The 25,327-nt window shown below is 42.7% G+C and overlaps 2 protein-coding genes across 3 annotated transcripts in view; one reads left to right on the top strand and one right to left on the bottom strand.

Moving 5' to 3' along the window:
• Nucleotides 1–83: 83 nt before the first annotated feature.
• LOC121552960 (protein arginine methyltransferase NDUFAF7, mitochondrial) lies at nucleotides 84–12,559 on the top strand. Of its 2 annotated transcripts, XM_041866077.2 has the most exons (10): nucleotides 84–501; nucleotides 599–762; nucleotides 887–967; nucleotides 1,132–1,242; nucleotides 1,555–1,768; nucleotides 6,581–6,639; nucleotides 8,450–8,563; nucleotides 10,940–11,083; nucleotides 11,724–11,897; nucleotides 12,132–12,559. In XM_041866077.2, exons 1-10 carry the CDS (start codon nucleotides 432–434, stop codon nucleotides 12,369–12,371), a joined length of 1,371 nt encoding a protein of 456 aa, XP_041722011.1. In that variant the 5' UTR covers nucleotides 84–431; the 3' UTR covers nucleotides 12,372–12,559. The 2 variants fall into 2 exon arrangements, with proteins under 2 accessions (XP_041722011.1, XP_041722012.1); XM_041866078.2 differs by lacking the exons at nucleotides 887–967; nucleotides 1,132–1,242.
• Nucleotides 12,560–14,144: 1,585 nt separating this feature from the next.
• Nucleotides 14,145–25,327, bottom strand: part of LOC121552961 (serine/threonine-protein kinase D3) — a 75,244-nt gene continuing 64,061 nt past the window's right edge. The window contains exons 8-18 of the mRNA XM_041866079.1: nucleotides 24,982–25,105; nucleotides 24,777–24,854; nucleotides 23,324–23,600; nucleotides 22,170–22,222; nucleotides 21,940–22,012; nucleotides 21,305–21,411; nucleotides 18,873–19,034; nucleotides 18,345–18,443; nucleotides 17,811–18,078; nucleotides 16,908–16,993; nucleotides 14,145–16,691 (exon numbers count right to left, since the gene is read on the bottom strand). Of these exons, the coding sequence (XP_041722013.1) occupies nucleotides 16,518–16,691; nucleotides 16,908–16,993; nucleotides 17,811–18,078; nucleotides 18,345–18,443; nucleotides 18,873–19,034; nucleotides 21,305–21,411; nucleotides 21,940–22,012; nucleotides 22,170–22,222; nucleotides 23,324–23,600; nucleotides 24,777–24,854; nucleotides 24,982–25,105 (1,501 nt within the window). The 3' untranslated portion in view covers nucleotides 14,145–16,517. The remainder of the gene's footprint in view (nucleotides 16,692–16,907; nucleotides 16,994–17,810; nucleotides 18,079–18,344; nucleotides 18,444–18,872; nucleotides 19,035–21,304; nucleotides 21,412–21,939; nucleotides 22,013–22,169; nucleotides 22,223–23,323; nucleotides 23,601–24,776; nucleotides 24,855–24,981; nucleotides 25,106–25,327) is intronic.

Raw genomic sequence — 25,327 nt, 5'->3', positions numbered from 1 at the left:
CACAAGTCAATATGATCCAATCAAAATCTTTGTTACAACTACGCGACTAGCTAATTGTCCAATCAGAATTGTTGTTGCCGTAAGAAGGCAAGACGTACTTGCACACAATTGTAGGTACCTAGCTTGTTGTAGATGTCCCATGAGTTCTTTGAGGAATTAAGACATTATCTGCCAAAGTCAGTCATATAAATATGGACTACAGTTTGACATGTTATTGCATGTATGAAACGAGTTAACGTTAGCTGATCCTCGAGATTGTGCTTTTAGTTGCCTCTATCATGCTACATATGCAGCTATCGAACTACGTTAGCTAGCTAACTTGATAACACGAGCTCCTGCTTTGAAAGTCAGACTTGATGACAATTTCTGAGGAAGTACAGTACTGTTACAGTGGATAATTGTTTTAGTATTGTAACTAGATTGCTGTCTCAATGAGGACACTTAGAGCACTGCAGAGATTAAGCAGAGTCCCTGTCTGCCCTTGTCCACCACCATTATCTGGTAAGGTCAATTTCTCTATTTAGTCTATGTCTGGCCGTCAGATAGCTAAGCGAATGATAACTAATATGCTCTAATGTTTACGTTTTCTTCTCTATAGTTAGATCATGGAGCGTGGCACAGAGCCAAAGTTGCTCCAGCAGTTCAGCAGAGAAACCAATGCCATTAAACTCGATGCTCAGACACCTAACCTCCAAGATCAAAGCCACAGGTCCTATCTCAGTGGCAGAGTACATGAGAGAGGTTCTCACCAACCCAGTCACGGTAACTACTAGTTACACACACACACACACACACACACACACATTGTAAAGTAACCAGTCAGACTATGCTATTACTCTATAGAAATGTTTGCTTCAGAGATGAAGTGGTCTATTTCATGTTCCAGGGCTATTATATGCAGAATGATATGCTTAGGCCAGATGGAGATTTCATCACATCACCAGAAATTAGTCAGATCTTTGGGGAGGTAAGCATTGATCCAGAACAATATTTCAATTAACATTAAATTAATACATTTATGTATTGTTACATGATCAACAGTCTCTTGATGTTCTAGTCTCTTGATGTTGTTCCAATCCCAATGCCCTGAGTGATGATAATGGTTTGAGCTCATCACTTCTCTGCCTGTAGTTGCTGGGGATCTGGTGTTTGAGTGAGTGGATGGGAGCAGGGAAGCCCAGTCACTTCCAGTTAGTGGAGTTTGGACCAGGAAGAGGCTCCTTGGCCAATGACATTTTCAGAGTATGTATGTCCAGTCCAGTGCTGCTAAGTCTTACTATATTGCAAAAATGCTGTGTGTGAACACACTATTCATGTCAGTTCAATCTATGATCAGTGGATGGAGCCATTTCCACATTTTGCCTGCTATATATTGAAATTAGTTTTCTTTTAATCAAAACATTTCTCTTGATTTTGGACAGGCACAACCTGTCCTGACCCTCATCATGGATGGGTTTCAGACCAGTGACTCAGAGTCCATGATCCAATGAACTAAACTACACTGTCTCTGTCTGTTTGTCTCTCTGTCTGTCTTTCTGTGTCTGTCTTGTCCAGGTGTTCAGTCAGCTGCGTGGGGCCCTGGGTGAGGCTGCAGTCTCAGTGCACCTGGTGGAGGTGAGTCCTAAACTGAGCCAGGTGCAGGCCCAGTGTCTAACAGGAGACCAGAGCCAGGTGTCGGCCAGCGAGGATGAGCCTGTGTACCGCCAGGGGACCACCACCACAGGCCTCCCCATCTCCTGGTATCGCAACCTGGACGATGTCCCCAGAGGTAATAATTTATCATTTTAAATCATGATTATTTTAGTTAATCTTAGTTTAGTTTATCTCATGTTGGACTACGTCCCCAAAGGTAGACAGGGTAGAAGCTTGGCTGGAGATTAATGATGCATGCTGTAATAATCTATTGTTTTAGCTATGGTAAGATTTTAGTTAATAGAATTTACTGTTTGTGAATTAGCAAAAAAAGGAATTGTCCGTAGAGCTCCGAGACAGGATTGTGTCGAGGCACAGATCTGGGGAAGGGTACCAAAAAATGTCTGCAGCATTGAAGGTCCCCAAGAACACAGTCGGCTCCATCATTCTTAAATGGAAGATGTTTGGAACCACCAAGACTCTTCCTAGAGCTGGCCGCCCAGCCAAACTGAGCAATCGGGGGAGAAGGGCCTTGGTCAGGGAGGTGATCAAGAACCCGATGGTCACTCTGACAGAGCTCTAGAGTTCCTCTGTGGAGATGGGAGAACCTTCCAGAAGGACAACCATCTCTGCAGCACTCCACCGATCAGGCCTTTATGGTAGAGTAGCCAGACGGAAGCCACTCTTCTGCAAAAGGCACATGACAGCCCGCTTGGAGTTTGCCAAAAGGCACCTAAAGGACTCTCAGACCATGAGAAACAAGATTCTCTGGTCTGATGAAACCAAGATTGAACTCTTTGGCCTGAATGCCAAGCGCCATGTCTGGAGGAACCCTGGCACCATCCCTACGGTGAAGCATGGTGGTGGCAGCATCATGCTGTGGGGATGTTTTTCAGCGGCAGGGACTGGGAGACTAGTCAGGATCAAGGAATAGATGAACGGAGTAAAGTACAGAGAGATCCTTGATGAAAACCTGCTCCAGAACGCTCAGGACCTCAGACTGGGGCGAAGTTCACCTTCCAACAGGACAACGACCCTATGCACACAGCCAAGACACCGCAGAAGCGGCTTCGGGACAAGTCTCTGAATGTCCTTGAGTGGCCCAGCCAGAGCCCGGACTTGAACCCGATCGAACATCTCTGGAGACCTGAAAATAGCTGTGCAGCAATGCTCCCCATCCAACCGGACAGAGCTTGAGAGTATCTGCAGAGAAGAATGGGAGAAACTCCCCAAATACAGATGTGTCAAGCTTGTAGCATCCTACCCAAGAAGACTCGATGCTGTAATCGCTGCCAAAGGTGCTTCAACAAAGTACTGAGTAAAGGGTCTGAATACTTATGTAAATGTGATATTTCAGTTTTGTATTTTTAATAAATTAGCAAACACTTCGAAATACCTGTTTTTGCTTTGTCATTATGGGGTATTGTGTGTAGATTGATGAGGGGAAAAAAACAATTAAATCAATTTTAGAATAAGGCTGTAACTTAACAAAATGTGGGAAAAGTCAAGGGGTCTATATATTTTCCTTTATTATTTTCCCCTAACCCTACCACCCCTCTCCTAATTAGAGTAAACTAATGGACAACAACACCTAGGCTTCTACTTCCAGCTTATACATACTATATACATTTTACGGACACAATGCAACAGTTATCTTTTGTATAGCTCAGTTGGTAGAGCATGGCGCTTGCAACGCCAGGGTTGTGGGTTCGATTCCCACGGGGGGGCCAGTATGAAAATGTATGCACTCACTAACTGTAAGTCGCTCTGGATAAGAGCGTCTGCTAAATTACTAAAATGTAAAATGTTTGTTTGTAATCCCATCCTTCAGCTACCATTAACCCCTCCCATCCATCTCCAAGCCCATCCAGCTTTATTTCTACTTTGCCATGTATTTTTAACTGTGCTGTTTCACAAAAGTTCCGAACCCATATACATTTTATGGACACAGCATATTTTACGTTACTTATCTTGTTGTTTTTAATCCCACCCTTCAGCTCCACTCAACCCCTCCCATCTATCCCCCAACACCATCCATTATTTTATTATATTTTCCATACATTTTTCAACTGTGCTGTGATGTTTCACAAAAGTTCTGAACCTTTCTATTCTCATAGTTTCTACAGATTGTAAATTAAAGATAAACAATTTTGCTAAAAGTATTATTATATTATTGATCGATTGACTATGACTTTTCAAATCACCCAGTAGTGCTATCTGTAGAGTAAGCTCCAGGTAAATATTGCACTTCTTCAACCATTCCTGGACCTGCAACCAAAAACAAGCTACATATGGACAGTACCAAAACAAATGATCTAATGATTCTGTCTCTTCGCAGGCAAAAACTGCAGAGCTGGGATGGTTGTATCCCCCATATATATAACATTCTATTGGTTGCAAGAATTTTGTATAATCATTTAGATTGAACAATTCTAAGTTCTGAATCCGGCGTTGTTTTGCCTATCAGTTCATAAACCATGTGCCATGGAATCGGTACATCGCAAATCTCTTCCCAACTATTTTGCAATCTAAATTGCACAGCTGTCAATTTTATTGGTCCTTAAATGAAACTGGTATACTTTTTTATTTATCACAGTTGTGTTTAACCAATTTTGGTCTTCAATGCAGGGCCAACAGACTAGTTCCTTACTTTTTCCCCCTTCTACTTGCCTTTTACATTTTTGCCGTAATGCTGCAATTAGTTGGTTGTAATTTTGGGTAGAGCAGACATTTCCATACATTTTTGTTAGCTGCATGTGTGACAACTCCACCAGTCCTATGATATAATTTGCAAAGATTATACCTGTTGTAAAAGTTTTTTTGAAAAATAATGTTTTTTTTAATCAATTAGTGTATTTGAGTTCAATATTTCTTATATTATTTGTTCTGTCTTTTCTGGTGGATTAAACTGAAATTGCAACCAACTTTGTATGGCTTGTTTTAAAAATAGCGATATTTTGGAGATTATTTCATTTTAAAATACCCGAAAGTGAGAGGTTGTAAACTGAATAAAGGGGAAAAGGCCATTCTTGAACATGGGGTGAGACATTCTTAGTAATCTGCTAGAGAACCAGTTCGGATTTAAATATAACTTTTGTATGACTGACGCCTTTAGTGAGAGGTCTAATGCTTTAATATGTAATAATTTCTGCCCTCCGAATTCATATTCATTATATAAATAGGCCCGTTTAATTTTGTCTGGCTTGCCGTTCCAAATAAAATGGAATATATTTTGCTCATATTACATTTACATTTTAGTCATTTAGCAGACGCTCTTATCCAGAGCGACTTACAGTTAGTGAGTGCATACATTTTTCATATAATTTAAAAAAAACAGGTCGCTAGGTGTAGGCAAGACCATAAGTAAATAGGTAAACTGGGATATGACTAAAGAGTTAATCAGGGTGATTTTTTCCCCACAAATAGACAGGTATTTTCCTTTCCATGGTAGCAAAATCTTATCTATTTTTGCTAACTTTCAATTAAAATGTATTGTAGTAAGATAATTTCTTTATTTCGGGATATGTATACCGAGTATGTCCACATCACCGTCAGACCATTTTATTGGTAAACTACATGGTAATGTAAAAGTTGTATTTTTTAGTGATCCAATACGTAATATAGGACACTTATCATAATTTTGTTGTAATCCAGAGAGGTTAGAAATAGTATCTAGATCCTCTGAGGCTGTGGAGGGATCCAAATTGTGGATTTAAAAGAAAGCATGAATCATCAGCGTACAATGACATCTTTGTTTTTAAGCCCTTGATTTCTAACCCCTTGATATTATTGTTGGATCTGATTTTAATAGCTAACATTTCGATGGCCATAATAAATAGATATGCCGATAGTGGACAACTTTGTTTTACTCCTCTTGACAGTTTAATACTTTCAGAGAAGTAGCCATTATTTACTATTTTACACCTAGGGTTACTATACATAACTTTAACCCATTTTATAAGAGATTTTCAGAAATTGAAATGTTCCAGGCATTTATATATATATTCCAGTCGTACTTTATCAAAAGCTTTTTCAAAGTCAGCTATGAATAGCAGGCCTGGTTTCCCAGATTTGTCATAGTGTTTGATTGTTTCCAGTACTTGTCTTATATTATCTCCAATGTGTCGTCCATGTAAAAAAAAAAACTGTCTGAATAGGGTAAATAATATCCGACAATATATTTTTAATTCTATGCGCTATGCATTTTGCTAGAATTTTTGCAACACAACACTGAAGTGTAAGGGGCTTCCAACTTTTTAAATGGACCGGATCTTTATATTTACCACTTGGATCCTGTTTCAGTAATAAGGAAATCACACCTTCTTGTTGAGTATCTGATAATCTATAATTTTTGTAGGAGTGGTTAAAACATGCTAATAACGGTCCTCTGAGTATATCTAAAAAGGTTTGGTATACCTCCACTGGTATGCCATCACAACCCTGGAGTTTTCCCAGACTTAAAGTCTTTAATTGCATCAAGAAGTTCCTCCTCTGTAATTTGGCCTTCACATGAGTATTTCTGTACAGCTGTTAATTTTACATTATTAATAGAAAAAAATCCATACAGTTATCTTTGGTTAGTGGAGATGGAGGAGAATGAAATGAAAAAATGTGCTTAAAGTACTTTGCTTCCTCTTTCAAAATATTGTTTGGTGAATCATGGGTGACTCCATCATTTGTCACAAGTTTCAGTAAATTATTTTTGGTAGCATTTCATGTCAAAGATTAAATCATAATTTGGTGGCATTTTTCCCCATGTTCCATCCAGTTCGCTTAATTTTTATAATATATTACACGTGATCTTTCTTGAATAAGTTCCTCCATTTATTTTTGTTTTTCCTCTAACTTGTTCTGTGCCTCTATGGTACAGTTGTTATTGCTATCTATTTGTACTATTAGTCCTTCCACTTCCAATTTGCTATTTATTGGCATTTTTTATTTCAAACAGGCTTCAGCATCTACCTCGCTCATGAGTTCTTTGATGCCTTACCCATCCACAAATTCCAGGTACATTTACTTCACCAGCTATTTTGATTATATATACTCTATATAATTGCTCCTGTAAGTCGCTCTGGATAAGAGCGTCTGCTAAATGACATTTTTTTAATTTTTTTTTAATATATATATACAGTGAGGGAAAAAAGTATTTGATCCCCTGCTGATTTTGTACGTTTGCCCACTGACAAAGAAATGATCAGTCTATAATTTTAATGGTAGGTTCATTTGAACAGTGAGAGACAGAATAACAACAAAAAAATCCAGAATAACGCATGTCAAAAATGTTATACATTGATTTGCATTTTAATGAGGGAAATAAGTATTTGACCCCTCTGCAAAACATTACTTAGTACTTGGTGGCAAAACCCTTGTTGGCAATCACAGAGGTCAGATGTTTCTTGTAGTTGGCCACCAGGTTTGCACACATCTCAGGAGGGATTTTGTCCCACTCCTCTTTGCAGATCTTCTCCAAGTCATTAAGGTTTCGAGGCTGGCAACTCGAACCTTCAGCTCCCTCCACAGATTTTCTATGGGATTAAGGTCTGGAGACTGGCTAGGCCACTCCAGGACCTTAATGTGCTTCTTCTTGAGCCACTCCTTTGTTGCCTTGGCCGTGTGTTTTGGGTCATTGTCATGCTGGAATACCCATCCACGACCCATTTTCAATGCCCTGGCTAAGGGAAGGAGGTTCTCACCCAAGATTTGACGGTACATGGCCCCGTCCATCGTCCCTTTGATGCAGTGAAGTTGTCCTGTCCCCTTAGCAGAAAAACACCCCCAAAGCATAATGTTTCCACCTCCATGTTTGACGGTGGGGATGGTGTTCTTGGGGTCATAGGCAGCATTCCTCCTCCTCCAAACACGGCGAGTTGAGTTGATGCCAAAGAGCTCGATTTTGGTCTCATCTGACCACAACACTTTCACCCAGTTCTCCTCTGAATCATTCAGATGTTCATTGGCAAACTTCAGACGGCCCTGTATATGTGCTTTCTTGAGCAGGGGGACCTTGCGGGCTCTGTAGGATTTCAGTCCTTCACGGCGTAGTGTGTTACCAATTGTTTTCTTGGTGACTATGGTCCCAGCTGCCTTGAGATCATTGACAAGATCCTCCCGTGTAGTTCTGGGCTGATTCCTCACCGTTCTCATGATCATTGCAATTCCACGAGGTGAGATCTTGCATGGAGCCCCAGGCCGAGGGAGATTGACAGTTCTTTTGCGAATAATCGCACCAACTGTTGTCACCTTCTCACCAAGCTGCTTGGCGATGGTCTTGTAGCCCATTCCAGCCTTGTGTAGGTCTACAATCTTGTCCCTGACATCCTTGGAGAGCTCTTTGGTCTTGGCCATGGTGGAGAGTTTGGAATCTGATTGATTGATTTATTCTGTGGACAGGTGTCTTTTATACAGGTAACAAACTGAGATTAGGAGCACTCCCTTTAAGAGTGTGCTCCTAATCTCAGCTCGTTACCTGTATAAAAGACACCTGGGAGCCAGAAATCTTTCTGATTGAGAGGGGGTCAAATACTTATTTCCCTCATTTAAAATGCAAATCAATATATAACATTTTTGACATGCGTTTTTCTGGATTATTTTTTTGTTATTCTGTCTCTCACTGTTCAAGTAAACCTACCATTAAAATTATAGACTGATAATTTCTTTGTCAGTGGGCAAACGTACAAAATCAGCAGGGGATCAAATAGTTTTTTCCCTCACTGTATATAGATCTTGATAGCAGATCACAAAGAATTGAGAAAAATGTATTGTAATTACCATTTGATCCATTGCGTTGTGTGGTGCATTGATTGTGATGTGGGCACAGAGAACAGAGAAGGGCTGGAGGGAGGTGATGGTGGATATTGACCCAGATGAGCCAGGCAAGCTGAGGCTTGTCATAGTGCCAGCTCCCACTCTGGCCTCTACTCAACTCATACAGGTGAGTGCTGCGTGTTGATGCTTAACTCAGACCATCTTTAATAACAAATACAAAAATCGTATCACATTTAGTTTGTATGTATCAGTTGAAAGATTCAAATGAAAATGATCGTAAGCATTTTATCAGATTTATCTAAATTTAGCAATCGCTGATGTTCAATGTGAATGGATGTCTCCTAGATTGAAAAAAAAAATAACGGTTATATATCTTTGCTAAACCTACCTGTACACTACCAGTCAAAAGTTTAGACACACCTACTCATTCAAGGGTTTTTCTTCATTTTTACAATTTTCTACATTGTAGAATAATAGTGAAGACATCAAAACTATGAAATAACACATATGGAATCATGTAGTAACCAAAAAAGTGTTAAACAAATCAAAATATATTTTTTATTTGAGATTCTTCAAAGTAGCCACCCCTTGCCTTGATGACAGCTTTGCACACTCTTGGCATTCTCTCAACCAACTTCATGAGGTAGTCACCTGGAATGCATTTCAATTAACAGGTGTGCCTTGTTAAAAGTTAATTTGTGGAATTTATTTCCTTCATAATGCGTTTGAGCCAATCAGTTGTGTTGTGACAAGGTAAGGGGGGTGGGGGGGTAAACAGAAGATAGCCCTATTTGGTAAAAGACCAAGTCCATATTATGGCAAGAACAGCTCAAATAAGCAAAGAGAAACGACAGTCCATTACTTTAAGACATGAAGGTCAGTCAATACGGAACATTTCAATAACTTTTAAAGTTCTTCAAGTGCAGTCACAAAAACCATCAAGCGCTATGATGAAATTGGCTCTCATGAGGACCGCCACAGGAATGGAAGACTCAGAGTTACCTCTGCTGCAGAGGATAAGTTCATTAGAGTTACCAGCCTCAGAAATTGCAGCCCAAATAAATGCTTCACAGAGTTCAAGTAACAGACACATCTCAACATCAACTGTTCAGAGGAGACTGTGTGAATCAGGCCTTTATGGTCGAATTGCTGCAAAGAAACCACTACTAAAGGACCAATTAGAAAAAGAGACTTGCTTGGGCCAAGAAACATGAGCAATGGAAATTAGACCAGTGGAAAGTTGTGCTTTGGTCTGGATCCAAATTTGAGATTTTTGGTTCCAACCGCCGTGTCTTTGTGAGACGCCGTGTCTTTGTGAGACGCGGTGTGGGTGAACGGATGATCTTTGCATGTGTTTTTCCCACCGTAAAGCATGGAGGAGGAGGTGTTATGGTGTGGGGGTGCTTTGCTGGTGACACTGTCTGTGATGTATTTAGAATTCAAGGCACACTTAACCAGCATGGCTACCACAGCATTCTGCAGCGATACGCCATCCCATCTGGTTTGGGCTTAGTGGGACTATCATTTGTTTTTCAACAGGACAAAGACCCAATACACCTCCAGGATACCAAGAGTGTCTACTTTGAAGAATCTTAAAATCTAAAATATATTTTGATTTGTTTAACACTTTTTTGGTTACTACATGATTCCATATGTGCTATTTCATAGTTCTGATGTCTTCACTATTATTCTACAATGTAGAAAATAGTAAAAATAAAGAAAAACCCTTGAATGAGTAGGTGTGTCCAAACTTTTGACTGGTACTGTACATTGACACAAACACACTCAAATTGCTCGACAAACTACTTTTTCCTTAAAAGTCTGAACGTCTGTGCAGCATCTGGTTTTTATTACCGGTGTTTATGCAGTATATACAGTACCAACGTATTTAATCTGGCCTCTCTGGAAGAGTGCAGGGGCTTTGAACAGTGTGCCAAAGCCTTACATCATGAGTGAGCTTGGGTGAAACCCCCTTACTGGTTGAAAATCCTGGCTAATGGCTGCAGCCCCTGCCTGACTGTGTATCTCAGGTTCCACATACTGTAGTAGAGTTTGTTAACCTTAACGCTGTTCTCACTGCGCTCGCCAGGTAAAAGCCCTACATAATCTTATCAGTTGCTCTGTCATCTCTGTGGTCTAATGGGGTTTTCCATTACAAGTAGACAGGCCTATAGGTTTTAATACTCCACTTTAGTCTCTTTTTCCCCTCATAGATGTCCCAACGTGTGTTCCCTGATAGTCTAAGGGTCTGTCACAAATCGCACCCTATTCCCTTTATAGTGCACTACTTTTGACCAGGCCCAATAGGGCTCTGATCGATAGTAGTGCACTATATAGGGAATAGGGTGCCATTTGGGACGTATCCTAACCCACCAAAGCTATCCCCTGCTCGTTTTGTGATGCCTTGGGGCTTAGAGCCAGTGCTGCTAAGTGGAGATGAATTGGAAGCAATGTCATGTATAATTGCTGATGTGTGTGCTCAGGCCCAGACGAGGTAAGCAGAGCTGCTCTTGTTTTTGTTCTGAAACCCCTCACCTCCTAGGCAGGTGAAAAGAGACGGCACGTGGAGGTCTGCCCGGACGGAGGGGTCATCGTCCAGCGCCTAGCCAATCGGATCGCCGAAGACGGGGGTGCAGCACTGATTGCTGACTACGGGCACGACGGGACCAAGATGGACACGTTCAGAGTAAGTGTCAGCATGTCTCCAACATGGCCCGTTTATCAGCAGGTTTTAATATGGTCTGTGTGTGTGTGACTGTGAGTCTCTGTGTGTATGGTAAAGTGATTAGCCGAGCAAGCCTCAGCTACAAGGAAACAGATGCAGGAAGCCGACATGCCTCTCTTGCCCTTTGCTGGTAGGCACACGGAAATCAGGGTCAACTGCCCTCCAGTCCTGTTCCTGGGGTTCCACCCTAACCCAGCCCCATCTGGCCCCTATTAAGAGGGGTGGGCTCTGCCTGGTTCCCTGGCTCTGAGACTCACTGATGTGTGTGATGAAAAGGGGGGGAGAGGTTCAAGCAAGCGGCCCCCTCCTTCAAAAGACAGGGAATCACAGAATCCCATCTGTTAACAAGGCAGCCATGTTCCAGGCAGGCTCACACTTATGTCACTAGATGAAGATATTATCAATCGTTGCTCATGAGAGGAGAGACCTGATTTGGTATAAAAAAAGGGAATTATTTCAGATCAATGCAATTTTTAACAACTAACGAAATGAAATCCAATGAAAATGTTAGAATACACAAATAAGGAACTGTAGTAGTCATACGTCATGTCTACCATTTCTGTCAATACACCAGAACACCTCTCCTGTCCCCCACCCCCAGGGTTTTAAAGGTCATAAGCTCCATGATGTCCTAGCCTCCCCCGGCTCTGCTGACCTGACTGCTGACGTGGACTACAGTTACCTGAGGAGGATGGCTGGAGCTACGGTGGCCTGCATGGGCCCTGTCTCTCAGAGGGACTTTCTGAAAAATATGGGCATCGATACACGCTTACAGGTGGGAAGGAGCACTGTGTTCACACTTCCCTTTTCCACTTATTTATACATGGGGCTAAGGTGACCACTGTATTAACAATCATAACAATTAGTTTGTATCCGTTTCTTTCAAAGCATTAAGTTAAGTGGATGCTCATGGTTTTCAACTGGCCGATCGGGGCTTTTAAGATAACTTGGGCTTTTACTTTGCCCTCTACTCAATTAGCTTTGTCTAATTCTAACATTGTGTCTTCAGGTTCTGCTGAGGAACTGTGCAGCCCCGTCCACAAGGTCCCAGTTGATCCAGGGCTATGACATGCTGACCAACCCCCTGAAGATGGGCGAGAGGTTCCAGTTCTTCACCATGCTCAACCACAGTCGCCTCACCAGGACCGAGCCTGAGGAGTCCAAGGGGGGGAAGAAGATGGCCCCAGTGCCCAAGAAGGGCCCAGCACCCCTGCCTGTGGCTGGCTTCAGTGAGCTTGGCCTCTCGTAAAGAACGGACCCAGATACTCACCATGGGTTCCTCTGCACTGCAGAGGCTGTGTGTCAACTCACCTGTGAAGGCACTTAAAAGTTGCACCCATAAATGTTATACTATACCTTGCTTATACATTTACATTTGACGTTTTAGTCATTTAGCAGACTATCTAGAGCGACTTACTTATTTTTATACTTGTTTCGTACTGGTCCCCTGTGGGAATCGAACCCACAATCCTGGCATTGCAAGCGCCATGCTCTACCAACTGAGCCACACGGGATTATGTACACAAGACCCTCTGAAGCTATAGGGTTTGGTCTGACTGTGGTGTGAGTTTGGTTTGAAAAGTTGAACTGATGTGCTGATAAAATCTTAAGAATTATGCACCTTACCTCACTGAAGGAAGATGGTGACTGACATCTTTCTCTATCATGTATATGTTCATTAGACCAACATATAATTCAGAGTGGTAGAGAATGTAACTTCGATCAGTTAGAAGAACATCACCCAAGGTCACAGTGTTTGAAGCTATAGGAAACCATTAATGGCTCTGGGCCACGTGGTGCCTGGCTGTCTCCACATCTTGAAGCAATTTGGGCTCGGGTCAAAAGTAGTGCACTACATAGGGAATAGGGTGCCATTTGGGACGTAGTCAGCCACTCACAGCATGCTGTGTTTTGCTCTGACAGGCTCCTCCTTACCGCCCCAGTAGCAATTAAATGATACTATTACACAGGCCGATTACCGTAGCCAAAATAACCAGCCAGAATAACTGAGGGACGCTAACATGAAGCTATCATATTAAAGACTTAATGATTAAAAGTCATTACAAAACATTTTCTCGTGGATATTGTAGATATCTCTCTCTTTGTCTTGGAACCACATAATGCGCTAAGTATTTTCCTTTGATTAAGACTGAAAATATTATGGTATTAATCCAGTGTATCGGCATATTTACATTTTGAAAGAAATCTGTCCCATTCTTAGAAGATTTCTTAGAAGGGCAACAGAAATGTTTTCCTGCTCAAACTTGTAGAGGGGTAGGATGTATTTTCTGGGGCCATCTATAGGCCTCAACATGTGGTGCTATCATTACACAGCAGTAGTTACCCATTTATTTTCTTCCTCAGCCACAAACTGCTCTGTTCGTCTTAACATATGGCACAATGAAATGTGGCAGGCTCCACTGGCACTGTGACAGTTGGATTTAACTACACAGATTAGAGACATAAAGAGAGCTCTTTTACCCCAGTTATTCTGACTATTGGCTGTCTCCCAAATGGTACTCTATTCCCTAAATAGGGCCCTGGTCAAAAGTAGTGCACTACATAGGGAATAGGGTGTCATTAGGGACGCAGCGTCCCATAGTTCCCTCAGTCCCTCAACCAATTAAATGATCAAGAAATCTTGCTCATTTTCTAAATTTCAATAGGATGCTTTTGTGTGTTATGTTGTATGGTGGTCCTCTGTAGCTCAGCTGGTAGAGCACGGCGCTTGTAACGCCAAGGTAGTGGGTTCGATCCCCGGGACCACCCATACACAAAAATGTATGCACGCATGACTGTAAGTCGCTTTGGATAAAAGCGTCTGCTAAATGGCATATTATTATTATTATTATTATTATTATTGTATGGCCTATCTTACGCAGTTATAACGGTTCACTGTAGTTTCCATGAGTTATCTTACATAAAGGTAGAATGTGTTCCTTTGTCTGGAACACCGCAATATCATCTGATAAGACCAAGGGGACACGAGCTGCAAATTAAATCAGGAGTACATTCTCTGCGGTATTGTCCGAGGCATTTGTATTTATTATTAGATATGTGAATATTGAAATATAGAAAACGTTGACATCTGCCAATCCAGTGGCAACACAGGCTTGAAATGAATCTCAGGTTTAAGTCATCACCCTTCTACATGTGCTTTGTACTGAACAGACAGTATACTGTATGGCAAACGTCATACCACAACACAAATGTTGTTTCACAGTCCAAAGGGGTGGGTTGAGACTGAAAATAGGCTAATACCAAAATAAGTGTGAAGACAACATATTGGAGTTTCAATTGAGTCATTTGGTGTTTTCACAAAACAACAATCATAATTTTTGTCCCTGTACACAAAATTGCAGTCATCTGATACTATAAATGAAATGAATGCATTCATTGTATTCTGTATTGTCATGAATCTTGTAACTGGGTTAGTATCCTGCATTGAGTATGACTGCACTTGGTTCCACTGGTGTCAGCCAGTGGTGTCAAAAGTTATATTATTTTATTAATGTGTTTGTATGTCATCAACTGCTATTAGCATGGACAAGTTGTAAGGACATCATTCAAAGATGTGCCCATGTTTTGGAATGGGAGAAACACCAAACAAAGCCAAAATGTGACACACACACAAATGATGGATTTCTCTCTTCAACATACATTTTGGCTTCTTTGACACATTACAGAGTAACATTGTTCTGCTACTGTCTTTGTATCCTACCATGCTTTGTTATCACTGTGATCAGATTTTGTCAGTGTCCCAAATGGCAACCTATTCCCTATATAGTACACTGGTTTTGACCACAGCTTTCGTCAGAAGTAGTGCACTATATAGGGTGCCATTTGGGATGAATCTGCCGGACTGCTTGGCCTTGCAGCTCCCTCACCGGGGTACAGCAGTAGTTCTGGTGTTGAGTGTGGGCCCAGTCAGTCACCAGTACAAACACAACACCACACGTAATGAAATGAGAAGGAAAATAATTAAGGCAGAGCTTTGAGAAGGTCACATCAGTTCTTGAACAAAAACCATAAATGTGGTACTTGAAAAACATTTCTCAACTATCTTTACTTCATTGAAAAAAAGAACATTTGTAAGCTATGGCTGAGAGCAGAGAATTAACATCTATAATTCCCTAGGCTTGGTTATCACTGATCCATCCTATCAATGTTTTTGTGACACTTTACTCCATTCAGTTGACATCCAAAATGTTCATAGTTCTATGAAAAAATAAAGGTAGAATCATAAAAAATGTCATTACCTCTATTTCTATGGGTAGAATTATCAGGCTTTTAGACCGGTATCTTTGCTTAACTTTTTTTCTCAGGCATTTTTCTAAGCAGGGAAGTTAAGACCGTGTGTAGCAGCTGCTGATTGGTTAACAACTTCATTCAAGGCATCCAATAAGGGAGCCAGAGATTACAGGTGTTAACCAATAGTGCAAAAACTTCCCATCGAATAAGCAAAATATACTCAATATATATTCAAAACAATAGCATATTTTGTATTACGTTTTCGAGTTCAACAGCCTTACATGAAACCATTGGAAAGAAATGTTAAAATAAAATAGCACTCATGGTAAATTAACAATTCATTGTAGTCGTGACGAGATTTCAAATACACATGATAAACTAACAACATTAGAAAAATATGCTATAGAAGCTGAAAAGCTCAAATGTCTCTTGAATTTGGTCCAAACCGTCTTTTATTGTAGCCATTTTTCTGGGTTGAATGGCAGTGCAAATGTTTATTACTGTTGCTGAGGGATTCCCCAACTAACCAACCAACTAGGGTTTGTCTTTCAGGCTCACGAGACATACTGTATATCAGGGGTATTCAACTCTTAACCCTACGAGGTCCAGAGCCTGCTGGTTCACTGTTCGACCTGATAATTAAGTGCACCCACCTGGTGTCCCAGGTCGAAATTAGTCCCTGATTAGAGGGGAAGAATGAAAAAAAGCAGTGGAACTGGCATCGAGGTCCAGAGTTGAATATGAGGGCTGTATATAATGGCTTGTAGAGAAGGTAGTCAGTGGAGAAAGAAGCCACATACGTAAGGTCTTTGGAATGTGATGAAAATCAAACAACTTGAAGATACTCGATCTCGATCGTCACACCTTTCCTCACAACACCACGAATGTGTTCCCATGTCATGGTACTGTACCACCACACAGCTTCCTGTCCACTGCAGCGCCTGTGTTTTCCATGTGGTAATGCACCATGACACCTTTATGCACATACATATAGGCTACATGCATCTCCCCCTGTTTAAGCTTACAGTCTCAGCCAGCAGTAGCAGGTTTCAGGGACCCAAGCAACAGCCATGGGACTCCGAGTCCCAGGATGCCCTGTGAACTCCTTCTGAAAAGTGCAGCCTGCAGGCAGTCCTCCCAGCCACTAGGGGTCCTCCTCCATGTCATCCAGGTTGGGCGCCATGATGAAGTGCTTGGGATAATGCAGGCTCCGCTCGTCGGCGTGCTCCTCCCAGCGGGCATCGTCGCTCTCATGGGTGATGTAGCGCTCCCCTCTGCGTGTCTCAAACTCCCGCAGGTCCAGCCACGTCTGATAGTCCTGGAGGAGAGAAGAGAAGTGTAGGGGGAGTGTATTGTCATTACTAAACTGCAAGAAGAAGCCAAGTAGAATTACAGTAGCTCTTTCATAGATCCTTAGATGGAGTAAGTTCTATTTTCATAGCAGAGTGAACTGTGAACACCATAGAGATGTGTTGCATTTAATGACGTGATGAATGTAGTGTGACTGAAGGTAGTCACTGTCCAGGTGTGTTACCTGAAGCCAGGGGTGACTGAGAGACTTGTCCACACTGTAGCGCTTCCTCATCTTCACCTGGAGGAGGTTGTTGATCAGGTCTGTGGCTGTGGGTATGGATGGACCAACATGGACAACGTTGACATCAGAAACGGGATATCTACACTTCCATCCAGCACAATCTCCCTCTACTCTGGCCACTCCAGACTAGTATGAAATACATGGCTACCTCTAGGTTGAGTCAATTAGGACTACAAAACTATTCTGCTATTCTCAGTCTCAAAGTTCCAAAGACAGTTCCAAAGACATTTCAAAGAGATGAGCAGTAGGCCTCTTTTTCTGAGGTGGAAGACTGAACGAGACCACACCCTGAGAGGTGAAGACCACCTGTTAAAACCACAGCGAGCCTGGGAAACATGTAGATAGATGGTCTACTGGTCGACACACTAGGAACACAGGTTGCATCCCAAATGGCACCCTATTCCCTTTATAGTGCACTACTTTTGACCAGAGCCCTATGGGCCATATAGGATGCCATTTGGGATGGAGCCACAGGCTCGTTTTGACCGGGAGTAACCCCAGAGATATCTACTGTAAGTACACTGAGTGGGTCAACAGTTTATCCTGTAATGTGAAATGGCCAATTACATGTTGGTTATAGGGTTGTTGACTATACAAAGCGCCAGTGCATGGCTATTGTCTAGAATCTACTTATAAAGCAAGATTGCTATAGATGGAACTCAAAATAAATTATCCATAATAGCAAAATTGTAATTGTTGAAAAATTACATCGATTTTTGTTCAGAAAAAAGACTGAGTCCCAAATGGCACCCTATTACCTGCTGTACATATGGGCCTTGGTCAAAAGTAGTGCACTATATTAAAATATAGGGTGCCATTTGGGGTGCACCCACTCTCTCTTACCCTCTCCAGAGATGTCCTTCCATGGGTTTGGAGGGTACATGAAGGCAGCGTTGTGGATCTGGTCGTTGATGTCCTCGTCCTCGTTGAAGGGGAAGGTCCCACTGAGGCTGACGTAAACGATCACGCCTACCGACCACATGTCCAGGGAACGGTTGTAACCTTTACTGCGTAGGACCTCGGGCGCCAGGTAGGCGGGTGTGCCGACCACAGAACGCCTGAATGACTTCTCGCCAATGATGCGAGCGAAGCCAAAGTCACAAAGCTTCACCTATAGGAACACACATTGGAACGAAGGTCATCAAGCTGTCACTGAGCTGTCATTCCTTATGGGTAAGTTCCATTTTGTATTATTTAGTTATTTTAGTTAGTAATTATAAGTGATTGATAACAAATTATATTTTACAAGAACAACCTGGTTAAATAAAGCAATAGCACAATGAGCCATATAGAACCATATAGAACCATGGACTTAAATAGAACATAGTAACAGAATCAGTATTGCATCATGTTGTGGTGGACAGCTCATGCACTCACCTGAGGGAAGGGTTCTGCGGAGGCCAGCAGCACATTCTCAGGCTTCAGGTCACAGTGGACGATGTTCTTGAAATGGAGATGCCTCAGAGCCACTAGGATCTGTGGGTCAGGAAGCACAAGGGGTGACTTACTTCTGGGTGAGCTATGGTACTTGTCTTTACAGTGGCTGTCCACTGGCTGGGCTGTATTGTGTAAGTACCTCTAGGAGGTACTTGGCCTAGGGCCTAGTAACCCTGAAGTACCCCCTCGTGTGCATTTTAACAGTAGGTCTATGGTCTCATGAGTCTTCTCAAGTACCCCCTGTTGATTGGCCAAGTACCCCCTGGCGTCCTAGTACCCCTGTTTGAGAACCACTGGCCTAGGGTAAGGATTTGGGTAACTGTTATAGGTACAGTGTAATAATGACTAATTACAATAGTTATTACATTGTACTTACAGGAACAACTATACAGTAATAAAAGCACTGTATGCAAAGTGTTACCATGTTGGTCATTATGAGGTAGATGACAGATGTTACTGAGTAGTGACCTGTGTGACCAGGAACTTGGTGAGACGCTCAGGGAGCTTGCTCTTCTCACTGGACAGGATCATCTCCAGCATGTCACCGTGGAGCTTCTCCATGACAACAAAGACCCGCTCGGGGGTCTCGAACATGCACTCCAGGTTGACGATGCCAGGATGGTGGAGGTTCTGACAGGCAGGGAGACAGGGATTCAATTCAATTCAATTTGTTTAAAAGATCATTTATCCCTGATGTGCAATTACAGGGAGAAGACCTTAGGGACATATACACTATCGGCTGGGTGACAGATGACCTCAACTATGAAGACCAAAGTGATGCACGCATACAGTATATATACATATATATATACAGTACCAGTCAAAGGTTTGGACACACCTACTCATTCAAGGGTTTTTCTTCATTTTTACTATTTTCTACATTGTAGAATAATAGTGAAGACATCAAAACTATGAAATAACACATATGGAATCATGTAGTAACCAAAAACAATTATATTTGAGATTCTTCAAAGTAGCCACCCTTTGCCTTGATGACATCTTTGCACAATCTTGGCATTCTTTCAACCAACTTCATGAGGTAGTCACCTGGAATGCATTTCAATTAACAGGTGTACCTTGTTAAAAGTTAATGTGTGACATTTCTTTCCTTCTTAATGCGTTTGAGCCAATCAGTTGTGTTGTGACAAGGTAGGGGGGGTATACAGAAGATAGCCCTATTTGATAAAAGACCAAGTCCATATTATGGCAAGAACAGCTCAAATAAGCAAAGGGAAACGACAGTCCATCATTACTTTAAGACAAGTCAGTCAATCTGGAAAACTTCAAGAACTTTGAAAGTTTCTTCAAGTGCAGTCACAAAAACCATCAAGCGCTATGATGAAACTGGTTCTTATGAGGACCGCCACAGGAAAGGAAGACCCAGAGCTACCTCTGCTGCAGAGGATAAGTTAATTAGAGTTAACTGCACCTCAGATGGCAGACCAAATAAATGCTTCACAGAGTTCAAGTAACAGACACATCTCAACATCAACTGTTCAGAGGAGACTGTGTGAATCAGGCCTTCATGGTCGAATTGCTGCAAAGAAACCACTACTAAAAGGCACCAATAAGAAGAAGAGACTTGCTTGGACCAAGAAACACGAGCAATGGACATTAGACCGGTGGAAATCTGTTCTTTGAGATTTTTGGTTCCAACCACCGTGTCTTTGTGAGACACAGAGTAGGTGAACGGATGATCTCCGCATGTGTGGTTCCCACCGTGAAGCATGGAGGAGGAGGTGTGATGGTGTGGGGGTGCTTTGCTGGTGACACTGTTTGTGATTTATTTAGAATTCAAGGCACACTTAACCAGCATGGCTACCACAGCATTCTGCAGCAATACGCCATCCCATCTGGTTTGCGCTTAGTGGGACTATCATTTGTTTTTCAACAGGACAATGACCCAACACACCTCCAGGCTGTGTAAGGGCTATTTGACCAAGAAGGAGAGTGATGGAGTGCTGCATCAGATGACCTGGCCTACACAATCACCCGACCTTAACCAAATTGAGATGGTTTGGGATGAGTTGGACAGCAGAGTGGTACTGTATATATATACATGGAGTGTACAAAACATTAGGAATACCTGCTCTTTCCATGACATAGACTGACCAGGTGAATCGAGGTGAAAGCTTTAATTCCTTCACCTGTTAAATCCACTTCAATCAGTGTAGATGAAGGGGAGGAGACTGGTTAAAGAGGGATATGTAAGCCTTGAGACAATTGAGACATGGATTGTGTATGTGTGCCATTCAGAGAGTGAATGGGCCTGACAAAAGATTCAAGTGCAGGTAGCAGGTACCAGGCGCACCGGTTGTGTCAAGAACTGCAACGCTGCTGGGTTTTTCACACTCAACAGTTTCCCGAGTGTATCAAGAATGGTCCACCAACCAAAGGACATCCAGCCAACTTGACACAACTGTGGGACGCATTGGAGTCAACATGGGCCAGCATCGCTGTGGAACGCTTTCGACACCTTGTAGAGTCCATGCCCTGACAAATTGAGGCTGTTCTGAGGGCAAAAGGGGGGGTGCAACTCAATATTAGGAAGGTGTCCTTAATGATTTGTACACTCAGTGTACATATACATATATATATATATATATATATAGAATGATTTATTACAGGGTTTGTTTTCATCAACAAACACCCCACTCCACATAGTGGATATGATGTGTATGTACCTGGGTCCACAGGCACACTTTGAAATCTGAAAAAGTCTAACATGTCTTCACAACAGCCTTTCACAGATCTAGCATGGTACTCCAAACTGAATCTCTACGTTTCACTACTGTTGTGAAGTGAAACAATAGTGAAATGTAGCTATCTACTTTAGATTCCCAGGCTATCAGGGTCTAGACTGGCTGTAAAAGAGCCTGGCTTCTATGTCTTTTATCTACCTGGAGAATGGCCACCTCGTTCCTCAGCTGGCTCTCCTGCTTGGTAGGGAACCTCATCTTGTCGATGATTTTGATGGCCACGTCTCTCCCACTCTTTCTGTGTTTACCTACACATGATAATTAACAAGATAAATCACAGGCTACTCGCTGCAGACTGTGGCAAATGAACTGTCTGTATTTCATCCTCTGTCTCCAACTATAGAACAGACAGACAGAGAGGAATCATACTAATAAAAGTTTATTTGCATAACATAGAAAGAAAAACAAGCAGTCTTCCCCTCCCAGTGAATTAAACTATAAAGAGAGGAAATATGTGGATGGATGGATAAATGGATGGATGGATGGATGGATGGATGCACATGAAGCCAAAGGGAAGGGAACACTACCTATACCTTGCTCTCCAACCAAGGTGCATGAATTGAGGAGTAAACTGAAGTCAAGCGGAAATTCAGCAACTCTTGGAAGACAGTGGAAGTTGATAAAAGTGCTTTGTTATTGTTAAAAGTCAAACCAAGCCATTTCGGCCCTTTAGCCTTCATCAGGGCTGAATTTCATCTCCACTTCACCATGTACATGAAGCCACTTCACCATGTACATGAAGCCAATAGAACTACTGCAGAGTCAGTCTGACTTACCTCCATACACAATCCCAAACTGGCCTGACCCAAGGACCTCATCAGCAAAGATCTGGTAGACTGAACTGATATCCTGAAGAAGGGAAAGGTATATTTCACTAAACAGACAATCCATCTAACATTTTGCAGATATCTTATATTTTTAATATTCCTAAATTCCTGAGTTATCAGGAACGCTTGTGGAGCTGTAGCTATACACAGCTAATATGCTGTATTGGATAGACACTTACCACATTCTCTGTGATCTGTGAGTTAGACACTGATATGCTGATAGAAAGGTCCTCTGAAGAGACAAGAAACAGATTATATGAGGCTTCAAAAATAGTAAATGATCAAGCATTATTTGAAGCAGGACACACCAAGGACACATGGTAATGTTCTTAATTGTGTATATATTTATTTTTAAAGAATAACTAAATCCTAACTTGCCTGAGTGCCAGTCTTTTTGTGCTTTAATGCCAACTCATGCCATGGCTTGACAGCAATGGAGTTGGCAAAAGCACAGAGATCTCGGACCAGGCTAAAGCCACTATTCTGTAGTAGGAACCCGCAAGGCGAAAGCCCAGCCTGTACGTTCAGTACATTTCCATTGGCGTTTCCATTGATTCTGAACCCAGGCCCGGCCACGGTGGTTAAGGTCATATTCAGTGACCTATACCAGCAGTCTGGTCCCAGAAGTGGGCCACCAAATAAAAATCAGCTGGGTCAACCAAAGACTGGGCTTATGTAACACAATCCATAGAGAGAAATATATACTACTGTCTGTATCGTATGCACAGGCCAGTGGAACAAAGTCTATGTCCCAAATGGCACCCTATTCCCTATGTAGTGCAATACTTTTGACAATAATCATGACATAGGGAATAGGTGCCATTTGGGATGCAGTCAATGTCGATGCAAAATTGAACCCACAGACCTCGACCAATACGGCCTTCTTCTTTTTAAATGGACTACTAGTTTGAGCATGTGAGACGTGTTCTTTGTGTGACAGTAGTTAACCATCAAATAACCAAACATCGCTCTCTGGCGTTATACTCCTTTGTGTGACTACGGATTGTTTGAGTTTAACTCAATTATGTTATATCACTCTTTATTAATTAATTGATGGGAGGAATTTTCATATCACTAATCACAGCCAGAGAGAAATCAAAAAGAGCTTGAAAATCCCCTAAAATCTCTTAAATCGTCTTAAAACACCACCATTTCATTTTCCAGTAATACACTAAGCAGGCAGCGGGAGGTCACAGCTGCACACGCATGCACGCACACACACACACACACACACGCCCATAAAAACATACACATTGCGTGACAATACATTTGCCTGATCTCCTCAGCAGATCTCAATCACATTAGCAGCACGCCAGGGTACTATTCTACTCACTGTGATCCTTGCCCTGTCCGGGGCCAGTGCCGACACTGGGTTGCGGAGTGACGGGCATCAGGGCCTGCCGGATGGCCTTCTCCCAGCCCTGGGCCACCTCCAGCCCCACGCCCGTCGCGGCCAGGGCAGGGTTATGGAAGTGACCACTGTTATTCTCTCCCACGTAGTAGACCATGGTGGCGGTGATGACCTCGAAGCAGTGAGGGTTGCTGCCCTGTGCCAGGCTGTGGAAGTCCTGCGCCTGCTCCACCTGCAGGATCTCTGACAAGGGGATCTCCTGAGGACGGGGTCAGAGGAGCAGGGTCAAAGGTCACCAAAGGTCACAATGGATTGTCAGCCAATCAAACGACCTGTGAGGCTGAGGTACTCCAATCAGCCTGGTTTCCAGGAACCAGTACACCTATAGCGTCCTAATGCCTAACTGTCCCAGGAATAACTACGCTCTCAGCTCTACCAGTTTCCCTTCTCTCCTCTTCTCAGCTATGGTCTCTCCTCTCTTCTCCTCACTCTCTGACAGCCTTTGAGGAATGAAGTGTGTGGGGCTTTTCAAGTCCACTTTAACATTCCGCTGCTGTAGCCGAGCGGACCAACACACCCACAAGGAGAAAAAACATCTGAGAGAGAGAGAAAGAGAGAGGGAACTGCTGGCCAGCCAATCGTCTCTGTCTCAGTCAGCCCAGTCTGCTGCGCCCATCCGGGCCCCTCCACGCCTCTGTCGCCAGTATAAGATTAACTGCTTGTGGTTTGCTGAGCGCGCCACATGACAGGGCGCTCCGCCGGGTCAGGGGGGAAGCAAAGCGCTCCCCTGATTAAAAGGCAGGACGTGCCTCCCCGTTCTGGGCACGAGGCATGCTGGCAGCCTGCCAGGCAGGCAGGGAGGGAGGAATGGCCAGAGGCACCACAGGGAAGCCCCCCAGTCCTGGCACTGACGGTTGGTCTGCCACAGGAGGAGCAGGCTCAGAGATTCAGCCACAGGGCTCTCTCTCTCTCTCTCTCTCTCTCTCTCTCTCTCTCTCTCTCTCTCTCTCTCTCTCTCTCTCTCTCTCTCTCTCTCTCTCTCTCTCTCTCTCTCTCTCTCTCTCTCTCTCTCTCTCTCTCTCTCTCTCTCTCTCTCTCTCTCTCTCTCTCTCTCTCTCTCTCTCTCTCTCTCTCTCATGCAAAAAGAACATGAAAGGAGGAGAGAATAGAGAGGGGAAATTCAGCCTTGTCTGTCTGTCTGTGGGAGGATGAGGGCAACACCTTACTTTCTTAAAATAACACCACAAACGTTCCTAAAATGTTCACTACATAAATAGAAAGCAATAACTGGAATGACAGGACATTTTTCACCCTTTTCTAGCTCGTCTACACACTACACCTGTCACTTTCGACCTGTCAATGTCTTATTTTGTCTGTGTAACTGCTATAATTGGACAGAGACGTCTAATAAGAGATGTGATGACCGGTCTTGTACCTTGTAATACTTGGTTCCTGTTTCGTTCTGCAGCAGGGTCAGACACTTGCTGTCCAGCCTCCAGTAATGCCTCTTCCTCTGAAAACAAAATCAAATCAAAGCAGTGAGTTATCATCAAAACCTCAAATAGCATCTCTAAAAAATACTATTGACTCGCAACCCCCCCTCTCTCTCTCTCTCTTTGATGATCCAAGAGGTTTCTCACCAGGTTGTCTCGGCTGGTATAGTGGACCATCCACCCCTCCCGAACCATGGTTGAGCTCTTCCGCTTGGTTTGTTTTATGGACTGAACCACCCGCATTAGGGGGATGAAACTGCTTGTCATGGGGCTACATAAAATGACAAGAGCATGTATAAACAAATGTATGCCTACCCACTGGGCACAGACATCAGTTCAACATCTAGTTTTGATTTACATTTGGTTGAGTTGTGAACTAATGGGAAATCAACAAAAAAATGTCACCATGTCATTGGATTTAGGTTAAAAGTTGGGTGAAAAAAATTGGAAATGGCCTTAAGTTGATGACTTTTTGCAACTCGAATGAGTTGTC

Source organism: Coregonus clupeaformis, chromosome 36 (assembly GCF_020615455.1).
Source record: "Coregonus clupeaformis isolate EN_2021a chromosome 36, ASM2061545v1, whole genome shotgun sequence".
NCBI classification, from domain to species: Eukaryota; Metazoa; Chordata; class Actinopteri; order Salmoniformes; family Salmonidae; genus Coregonus; species Coregonus clupeaformis.
This window is presented reverse-complemented; position numbering and strand designations above follow the sequence as displayed.

What these genes read in the sequence shown, in the direction of transcription:
- LOC121552960 (XM_041866077.2), top strand. Translation starts at nt 432, where the DNA reads ATGAGGACACTTAGAGCACTGCAGAGATTAAGCAGAGTCCCTGTCTGC. An exon ending in TTGTCCACCACCATTATCTG is followed by an intron (nt 502 to 598) that starts GTAAGGTCAATT and finishes TCTTCTCTATAG; the next exon opens with TTAGATCATGGAGCGTGGCA. An exon ending in TTCTCACCAACCCAGTCACG is followed by an intron (nt 763 to 886) that starts GTAACTACTAGT and finishes TTCATGTTCCAG; the next exon opens with GGCTATTATATGCAGAATGA.